Genomic DNA, 11,384 nt, shown 5'->3' on the forward strand with positions numbered 1-11,384 from the left:
AGGAATGTGTCTTATATGCCAATTCTTTAAATGTGACATCTGAAGCTAGGATTATACTTATTTTAAAATTTCTAGTCCTATATATATTTTCAAGAGCTAAATAGTACATGGTTTTTATATATAATATATATAAAAACACAGGCAAAGAAAAAAATATGCACTTTTGAGAGTACATTTGATCAAAAAGCTTATTTAAAGAAAACACTATTGTAAGGGAGATAATTCAAAATAAAATTATTTTCACATTTTCCAAACTTAGTTTAACAAATAAAAAACTAATTCACTTCAATTTTGGCAACATTTTTCAACTTCAGGTCAGAGAAAAATAGTTTTCGACTCCTTCGGATCAATGAACTTGAACAGATGTGGAATGAGGTTTTCATAGAACACAGACAATGAGTGTTCTTACCATTCAAAAATGTTCTACAATGAGGTGATCGCTAAGAAACGTGGTCGTCGAACAGCAGCTATTAATCTATCCATACAAGTCGCACTTAATCACATAGCTATCAGCACAACTGGTCTACAGAAATTATTTCTTGGTTCTAATATACCAGCTCCTTCCACTTCAAGTATGCAACACAGTGCTAATGCTGTTTCTGAAATTATAGAAGAGTACAATCAAAAGGATTTGGTTCAGAAAAGAAAATTAATTAAGGAAATAAACATATTAAGAGGTGATAATCCTAATATTATTAACATCCAGGCCGACGGAATGTATAATAACCCTATTTATTCTGGAATGGGTAAAACACCATTTCAACCAGCTACCCAATGTACATATAACATGTTAGAAAATAATACTTATAAGCACAGTATTGTAAGCACAAGACAAGTGTCTAAGCTTTGCTCAAATAAGAGTGAACATAAAACAAAAACAAAAGTTAAATCTCACAAAGGTCACTGTTCCGCAAACATTGAAATGCATGACAGCATAGGCAGTGAGGAGCGATGGGCTAAAGACTGCTTGTTAGACCTGAAAAATGATGGTCTGGAAGTTCAAGAAATTACCACTGACCCTGACAGCAGTGCATTTAGAGCTGCAGAGTCTCTTTTTAAAGCTGGTACAACCAATACCCAGCCAATTCATTTTCTAGATACAAGACATGTGTCCGCAAATCATAGAAATTTTATTAAAAAAATGTCAGGTCTGAAGGAAATAATGCCGGCACGATTAGTTTCAGAGAAAGATAAAATGCTAAAAAGGTTTGCATTAGATATGGTAGCACGTTGTCAGGCAGAGTACAATGCTGCCTTTGATAAATTCAATATGGACTCTGTACGGGTAAAAGTTCACCTATCATATGTATGTCATGCTATAGTTTCTTGCTATCTTGGTGATCATAACGGGTGTACAAAATATTCCCTTGTTTGTTCAAATAGGAACAGTTTGAAGACATGGACTGAAAAATCAGCTTATCTGAAAATAACTTTAAATTAAATAAATAAGAGAACACAGCAGCATTGTTACGTGAATGCGTAAAATATCGCCTTGGACCTTCCATGCTAAACCGTACATGCAAAAACACTAACACACAAAAAGCTGAAGCAACTAACCGTGCAATACGTGCAACTGTACCTAGCAATGTAACATTTACCAGAAACTATAAAGGAAGGGCACATACAGCTATACACAATGTAAATAATGGTCCTGGAGAATCCATCGTTAAACTCTGTGAAGCGGCTGGGGTTCCCATCGAACCAGGAAGTCGTGCTGCCCGAGGTCTGAAAAATATTCAACAACACAATGAAAAACATAAATTATATAAGCAGTCAAAGCAGTACCCAGATCAGAGATGCTCAAAAAAGCATGAACTATATAAAATATATGATGAGTATCAAGAGGAAAAAGACTATGAGAAAAACAAACTTTTACCGACAAAACGGCTGGCCGCAAAACAGCCTCAAGAGTATTCGTTTGCCAAGAAACTCCGATCAAGACATGTTAAAAATAAATAAATTACCTGTATCAGATAAGACAACACGGTAAATGATTATTTGTACACTGTTTTGTCCGTCTACAGATAATTCTCTCTATGTTTATACTGTGCGACTCTAAAATCAGGTGCTCCGGTTTAATACATTTGGGGTTATGGCAAAGGTGTGAAATATCTAAAGGATCACCGTTTGGAGAGAAACGGGGAAGTTTCTTTTAATATTCTTTTAACTCTTCCTTTTTATGACGGATTTACCATGAAAACGGATTAAAAGTAACAATTAAAAAAGACCATTTTACACGAACGGAGAAGTTTAATATCAACATATCTTTTACTGTTTCCATGGGATTTCAATCAAATTTGAAAGTGTAATAAAGTACATTTTGTAAATGCTACAGTTGATTTTAGGTTGGTTTTTTTTAACAAACTGACATAAGTCTCCTCATTTTTTGTTCCTCCTTAATTTTGTTCATTTCAAACGTTTCTTTTTTGTACTCATAAACAAGCATAAGGTTAGTCTTGCATGAATAGATGGTTGGATCGGGTTGAAAATTGAAAATTAGTTCCTCTAACATTTATCCAACCTATCTGTCATCCCTTTGATAGCTGGGTATGGTCCTAGAATATTTCTTTATCAACACTACAAAAAACTAGATAATCATTCTTCTCAATTCAAGCACAAGCAACAACCGAAAAAACGATTATGCATAGAGTGCCCTAAAATCACACTATGAAACCAGCAAAACAGACATCTAAGATTACTACATAAGTTTCATGGTAGTGGGAATCCATATCAAGCAGGCTGCAAAAAAGTTCACAGCACAATTATAGGATACTAGATTGACAAACTAAAAACTATTCCTACTTTTGATACACAGTCCCTGATTTGACTGAATAATGTCCTCTTGATAGAACGAACAAAACAACTTGTTTTGGTTTTCTTTTCAATGTACATATATTTGTAGATCTCTTTTGGCACAACATTAGCAGAGGATAATGCACTTCCGTTGCATGGATTTTCCTACAATTTTACAAAGTAAAGCTGGAAAAAACACGATACAAGAATATATTGCCAATGAGATTACACTGCATATCATAATGCAGCAGAATATTTCTCTCTTTATTATCTGACACCTTTAAATTCTTGTTATAGACAAAAACCATAAAAACTTGTTTTGATCAGTTTTAAGTTACTACGGGAATCAACCTCTGTTCATTCAAAAATTAACTTTTAAGTATGATTGATAACTGTTATTGGTTACTGTGAGCCGTAATTGTTATTTCGTTTCAGCCTAAACCAGGCTGTTTGTTTTCTCTTTTGAATTGCTTGACATTTTGTCCTAAATGAACATTGTTTAGATGACTACACAGTATAAGTATGAGTACTTCTAATTGTTGAAGGTCATAGGATGACATGTACAGTTGGTTGATAACATCCTGGTTCTTTGGTCTGAACTCTGGTGAATAGTTGTATTTGCTGCAACCATACTTGTATAACCACATTTCCTATCTGCATATCATAAAAAAAACTGTTTTCAAAATTATCCCATTTATAAGTTCAATGTTTGTATTACAATTTTAAAGATGCTATTCAATATTGCAATAAATTGGAAAACCCGTTGTTTAAGACAATATCTTTTACAAGGAGATTGAAGTTGTCCAACAATTTGGTCAAATTGCTGGAAGGCAGATATTGTTATTCTGAAAACTTCTTTCCCTATCAAATTTTCTCTATCTTTATAACGGTAAAAAAGATAAAGGACAATACTTTTGTTCTCTTTTAGCCTTTACAAGCTGGATCATCAGACACATTTTTAACCAAGATATCCCAACGATGATTCTTGTTAAGTTCGATCGCTTCGAATTGGTCCAGTAGCGTAGGCAGATAAAATGTTTGTTAACCTTAACGAACAACAAAGGAAGCGAAGTGATGAGAAAAACTCATATGACCCTTTCGGTCAAGTGAGCTCATAAAAAGTTTTGATAATCACCATACTGCTAGCAAAATAAGTGGCATAAGGATTCATGACATTTAAATGTAAATATTGTGAATGATAACAAACTTTAACTTCCTAAATGTTTATATATGTATTTGCAATATATTCATTTTTACATTGTCTTATCGGGGCCTTTTCTACTGACTATGCGGTATGGGCTTTGCTTATTGTTGAAGGCCTTACGGTGACCTAAAGTTGTTAATGTCTGTGTCATTTCGGTCTTTTGTGGATAGTTGTCTCATTGGCAATCATACCACATCTTCTTTTTTATATGGCAGCCGTGTTAACTATATATAATGAAGAAATAAAAGTAGCCATTTAACTTCAAGGGGTTATGGTTGTTTTTGTTATTTCTGCTGGACATATTTGAAAAAAATCAACTACAATCAAACCAAAACAAATTTCTTTTTAACCAAGTAGAAACAGAACATTTTGTTTTCAATATGTATTCCTATAGGTTGCATTTTGTAAATACATCTGTTTCTCAAAACACGCCTCTATTTGGGAGATCTTGAATATTCATGAAAATTAATTTTGTTTACATACTGGTTCCCAGTTATGCTCTCTGGGCTCCATCTCACAGAGACATAACTTGGGAATGTTACCAGTAAATATACATGTGCATATTGTTTACATTGAAATTGATGGTAACCTTTCATTCGAGGTAGGGGTAGTTAATAAAATTACTGTTAGTTTAAACTCTGAGAAGTTCAAGTCATATAAACGTTGAAAATATGCCACACAGCCCTATATTTTGACCTTTGAAAAAAATAGTGGTGCATATGAACTCGATTCTAGGATCAGTAGTAAAAGTGGTACAGTTCCTATGGGAAATTGCATTGTCAATTTTTACAGAAATGCAACCTATATGAAATAAATAATGGATTATTTAAGTCTTCCCTTTGGAATCATATTTGTTTTCTCTCAAAAACCATACCATTCTTAATTGAAGAGTCCTGCCACCACAAAAGAATGATGAACTTTAAAATAGTAATGCACAACAAAAACGCTTTGGTGCTAACCGGAATAGGTTTGGATATAAAACAAGTTTGTAAGCATCATATGCGGGCATTCAGGTGTAGTTCCACATCTACAGCTTACAAATGCATTGACCTAACCTTGCTAAACTAAACATGTTTCTTTATAGCAGAAAGCTATCAGACTCATCTTTTGAAATATTGTATCTGGTATGACTGACACTTCATTTATAGAAACATATTCATTTTATAATTTCTACTTTTAAGGAGGGGTGCATGTAGGATAAGTTATAATAGCAAATGAATGCTATCAAAGTTTTAACAAGCTGAACACATATACGTGCTTCTTAAGACAATTTTCAGTATCAATGAATGTACCCACAAAAAGTTGAACTTATCTGCATAAAGTAGTGCATAAAAACATCTTTCAACTTCTTTTTTAAAGAAAGTGAAAATTAGTACAATATTAATGTAGCTTCGTGTTTGTTTGCATTTTTGGATAATTTTTATTTGATTTATCACAATGCCAAATATAAAACATTTGTAGGGAATCTTCAATTAAAACTTCTGCTTGACCACGAATACGTTCTTATTTTAAAGGCCAGCAGTAGAATAAAAGCTATAATAACTCATATCACCTAATAATAAAATAAATAGAAATATTAATCTTTTGAAATATTGTATCTGGTATGAATATTAGAAGGCGATGTATATCGCGGTATTTTATATTGAACGACATAGGCTTCGCATCCGTGGAATTTCGAAATTTGTCAAACTCTTATATATCCAATGAAATCAAAATTTTATGAAAATTAAACGAGCCAAATTAATTTTAGTCAAGCTGTTTGGTACCACCTTAAAAGAAGAAGCATCATCTGAAATTAAAACGTGTTCGTTCCATTCATAGTCAGACTTTAGATCGCGTACCTGAAAGAAAAAAGAATAATCCGCTATGAGAACAGGTTCGTAACGCGAACGTGTAGAAAATCATAATAATTCGGAATGTGAATTCATCCTTTGGTTATTGAAAACAATAAAATACCAAAAAATACCAAACTCCAAGGAAAATTCAAACCGGAAAGTCATTTATCAAATGGCAAAATCAAAAGCTCAAACACATTAAACGAAGGGAAAACAACTGTTATATTCCTGACTTGGATGTAAGCATACGATGAATATTGAAAGTAATTTATGGTTACAAATATTAATGCAAATTGAGTCAACATTTTTCAATATGACTTCCTTCATAAGATGGTCATGTAACATGCAGCTACATATGTGCACGATTTCCGTTTTCACTAATTGGATTAAACTAATATTATAACAATGCTGAACAGAATTTAACAACAGTGTCTTTTTAAATTTAGATTAACTTTTAGAAATCTGAGAAGAAACACATTGAATCTACGATAAACATTTATATACAGAGAAAAAAAACATTAGAACCACCCTATTTTTAGTATGCATACCGTTAAAGCAAACTGAAATATTAAGTAGTACCAGTAGTTATCAAGCTGCCACACCTTTCAGTAATACGCATGTCTAACGATCTAATGGTTAACCTCAGTAGCTGCCAATACCTTTATATGTTAATCACACATTCACATATAAATGTGGATAATTACAGAACATCTGATATCTAAAGTTAAGAAAAAAGTCGACAGATCAATTTATATCTTGCGGAATGAAGGAACAACCAGTAAATATCACATTAAACACCACAACTACAAGACCATCATATGACTTTAAGGAAATACCACCATCAGTTGGTGTACCCATCATTGTTATAACATTTTGCAGCATCTGTGTTTCCTTAATTGTTTTTATTTCCCTTATCAGGTCTAAAACGGGAAATTTCTTTACATGGAAAGTCATCGATAGATTCAGCTTATACACGGTAGTACTTGATATCCTTCTTTATACCACTCAAACATCATATGGTATTCATGAACGAGTTAGAAAGTTTTTCATGTTTTCCCGCATGAACGATTTGGCATGCTCGATTTACGGAATTTTTATACTTGAGTTTGCAATTGCGCAAGTTATTCTTAGCACCGCGATGGCAGTTTATGCTTTCAGCCTTGTGGTGAGAAATCAAAATTTGTATTTAGGAAAGTGGGATAGTTTTATCATCTTTCCCGCAATTGGAGCCACACTAATCGAGTTAACAGTTGCAGCATTCTTTGACACGTTTTCACCAAACCCAGTCTAGTAAGTAGTATATGTCTAATGCTTAGTTCGTTTCTGTGTGTGTTACATTTTAATGTTGTGTCGTCATTTTCTTGTATTTAATGCGTTTCCCTCGGTTTAGGTTTATGACCTGGATTTGTTTTTGTCTATCGATTTTGAACATCGGTATACTACTGTTGCCTTTATTTATATGTACTTGTTTTTATGGAAATCTGTTTTACTTTGTAAATGAGTGAATTGATTATACCAATTTTAAAATATTGTTTTGTTATCAGAAAAGTATGTATCATTCTTTTAACAAATGTTTGTGCCATTTTATCTTTTTAAAAACTGTGAATCAAACGGTTTATTATGTCTACACGTTTATTGCTTCTATTTGGTTTTACAAAAGAGAAAATATCCTAACATTTATACTCTCCATTATATATTTTGTATCTACATCTTTCTGTTTTTATTTAGTTTTTCCATTGTTTGCATTGCCAACTACTTTTCTGTGATAGAAGAAACTACTAAGAAACTGAAAATAACCGTGTACTATATGCATATATGTGTGATTCACATGTTTAACTACTGACATAAAATACTAGTAAATGAATAATTAAATGTAAGCCTCATACAGACAATCTTTACAAAAAGTTTCTTAGCGGATGAATTACTATTGACAGCGTCTTTCCTTATAAGAAGTGAATTAAAATGGAACATCAATATATTTTTCCTACCATGCCTATAGCATATATAAATCTAAGTAATGTCTATCGTTAGTTTCTTTTTTCTTTTAAAAGGAGAGAACCTCTCACTATTATATGATAAATTAATCTGGCGGCTTTTTTTCTACATTTGTAAATCGGAAACGAAAATTATTTGTTTTTTGCCGGATTTTTTAGACTTTTGTTAGCTTCCTTTCGTAAAGTTAAGTAGAACAAACTGTGTCTACTAAAACCCTTAAGATAATTGTATCAGCTTTATTTTTCAGCTGTTCATTGAAAGAAGAACGTGGATTCTTAACCTTTCACTTTCTACAAATATGTCTTGGTATTCTTATTTCATTCGTCATCATCATAGTCCTGTACTTGATCATTTGGTGTTTTATTAAAAGACAGACCAAGATGATGAATAGATCCTTTGGGCAACAATCAGCGGTCAACTCGAGACGTCTTGCTTTGAAGCTGTCACTGTTTGTGCTAGTACATGTTATTCAGTTCGGCGGAAATGCAGTCGAGGGATTATGGATTTCGATTGAAGAACCACCAATGAATGTCCGATATGCAACAATATTCATAGGCGCAACCGGAGGTATAATGAACGGTTTGGTGTTTCTAATAACGCGCGAATGAAAAACATCAACAGAGACATACATATTGTAATGTAAAGTGATTTTGTTCTCGTGATTGTCGAATTCAGTGATATATTACAGGTGTCGTAAGCTTTTGTTATCCAATGAATGTCCGATATGCAACAATATTCATTGGCGCAACCGGAGGTATAATGAACGGTTTGGTGTTTCTAACAGCGCGCAAATGAAAAACATGAACAGAGACATCAAACTTAGGGCGACGAACCAAAGTTGAATCATAAAATAATGTTATTGTCATGGTTTTGTATTCCAATGTTAGGAACATTATTGTTATGTAAAGTGATTTTGTTCTTGTGATTGTTGAATTCAGTGATATATTACAGGTGTCGTAAGATTTTGTTTATCCATGTACCATATATCTAGCCACTAATATATGGCCCTTTTGCATTCTATAATTAATTCACAAACTATGGTATTTCATAGCCATTTTGGCATACGGGCACAATCATTCTTGTTTAAAATAATATTTAAGGGGATACTGTTTTAATTATAATACAAATAAACATCAGTTATCAAAGTCATAAATGCGATACTTAGAAACCAGTAAACACTCTGCAAAATACAAAGGGCTTTGACTAAAACCAATAAAAAAAAATGAATACGTAAAAATAAGCATGTTGCATTCATGTTGATTTTTCCAAGATGCCATGCAAAAATAAATGAAGATTTTATTCGAGTTTAATAAAGGAAACAGAAGTATACCGCTGTTCAAAATTCGTATTTACTAGTTTTCATGCTGTTAGGCTTAACCTGTTTCCATAATGGATGACTAAATCAGATTTACTGTATTTTAGCAATAGAAGGAGGGCTTTAATTTGACACCGATGTTATACCCTTATGGAAATATAAGCCCTCTGGCACACAGTTGCGGCAGCAGTATGGCTTTGTTGCGGCTTTAGTGCTACAACATGTTGCAGCATCAATGCAGCTATAGCGTATTTCGTATGCAAATTAGTTTTCTGGCATCATTACAGTGGTAATATTCTGGCATCATTTTGCGGCAATATTCTGGCATCATGTTGCGGCAATATTCTGGCATCATGTTGCGGCACCAATGCAGCTATAGCGTATTTCGTATGCAAATTAGTTTTCTGGCACTATGTTTACGGCACTATTGCCGCTATATTGCGGCACTAGAGCGGCTTTATTCTGGTGCCAGAACATATATGATATAAATGGGATCTTTTCCACATCAGCTAGCTAGCAGCTATATATAATACACCATGCATACATATATAATGCGCTGATTTGCACTTTGTGCAACCTGCATGGGGCCAAAAATGAATTAAAATCATTAATAAACTAAACAAGTATTATATTAAATACAAACTGAAGTTATGAACCAGAAAAGATTGCAGTGATCCTATATTGCTGGTTGCTAGCTGTTATTTTTTTTCACAAAATTAATTAAATTAAACAGGTTAGAACTGATATCATATTGAAATATTTATTTTGTAACACAAACAAATTTCAGTTTAGGTTTGATGAAAAGTATTAAAGATACACAAACATAATAAATGTAAATAAACTATTTAATTAAAATATGTACAAAAAATAACATTTCAAGAAATAGAATTTATACATACAACAAATTATAACTGTTATAAACATCTTAAAGCACAAACAAGCTAGGCCAAAAAAAAATGTTGTATTTCCAATTACTTTTGTCTGAAATTAATAAATTCACATTGATTTTAATTTATTTTTAAACTTGGGATACAAACTAGTACATTGGATAACAAAAAACACAACCATATTTGTTTGGCCCAAGATAAAAATAGAATTTCATTAAAATATAATGCATAACCCTGAAGCAAGTAATCAGAAGTAAGGGCTATTCCATTTAAGCATACATCAACCCCCAGTAAGGCACTCTGAAAATAGGACAGCCACCCAGAGAAGCAGTTTTTACAAATTTTGAAGGATTGTTCTCATCAAAACTTTGAAAAGGGCACCCACCACTAGAAGTGATTTCAAAATGCATTCCTGGGGGTTGATCTATGTTTAAATGGAATAGCCCTAATGTACATTTACGTTTTTTGGCCCAAGATAAAATTGAATTTCATTAAAATAAAATGCATAACCCTGAGGCAATGGATCAGCAGTAATGTACATTTATGTTTTTTGGCCCAAGATAAAATTGAATTTCATTTAAATTGCTTAACTCTTTAGCAAGTACTCAGCAGTGATCGATGTTCATTTATGTATTTTGGCACAAGATAAAAAATAAATTTATAATGTGCATACCCCACAAGCAAGTAATCAGCAGTGATGTACATTTATGTTTTGTTGCCCAACAAAAAAATAGAATTTCATAAAAATATAATGCATAACCTTAGGCAAATAATCAGCAGTTATGAACATATATGTTTTTTGGCTCAAGATAAAAATAGAATTTCATAAAAATATATTGCAAAACCCTGTGGCAATGGATCAGCAGTAATGTACATTTATGCTCTTTGGTCCAAGATAAAAATGCATAACCCTAGGCAAGGAATCAGCAGTGATGTACATTTATTTATTTTGCCCAAGATAAAAATAGAATTTCATTACAATATAATGCATAACCCTGAGGCAAGAAATCAGCAGTTATGTACATTTACGTTTTTTGGCCCAAGATAAAAATAGAATTTCCTAAGAATATAATGCATAACCCTGAGGCAAGTAATCAGCAGTGATGTACATTTATGTTTTTTTGGCCCAAGATAAAATTGAATTTCATTTAAATAAAATGCAAAACTTTGAAAAGGGCACCCACCACTGGAAGTGATTTCAAAATGCCTTGGGGTTGATCTATGTTTAAATGGAATAGCCCTTATATACATTTACATTTTTTGGCCCAAGATAAAATTGAATTTCATTAAAATAAAATGCATAACCCTGAGGCAATGGTTCAGCAGTAATGTACATTTATGTTTTTGGCCCAAGA

At 32.6% G+C, this 11,384-nt stretch overlaps 1 protein-coding gene across 1 annotated transcript; it reads left to right on the forward strand.

The window, feature by feature from the left end:
- Window positions 1-418: 418 nt before the first annotated feature.
- LOC139492937 (uncharacterized) lies at window positions 419-1,441 on the forward strand. Its single transcript, XM_071281085.1, has one exon. It carries the CDS (start codon window positions 419-421, stop codon window positions 1,439-1,441), a length of 1,023 nt encoding a protein of 340 aa, XP_071137186.1.
- Window positions 1,442-11,384: the final 9,943 nt, after the last annotated feature.

This window comes from Mytilus edulis, chromosome 10, assembly GCF_963676685.1.
Source record: "Mytilus edulis chromosome 10, xbMytEdul2.2, whole genome shotgun sequence".
In the NCBI taxonomy this organism is placed as follows: Eukaryota; Metazoa; Mollusca; class Bivalvia; order Mytilida; family Mytilidae; genus Mytilus; species Mytilus edulis.

Bases quoted from the DNA above. Each gene is read 5' to 3' on its own strand.
- LOC139492937 (XM_071281085.1), top strand. From the start codon at position 419: ATGTTCTACAATGAGGTGATCGCTAAGAAACGTGGTCGTCGAACAGCA.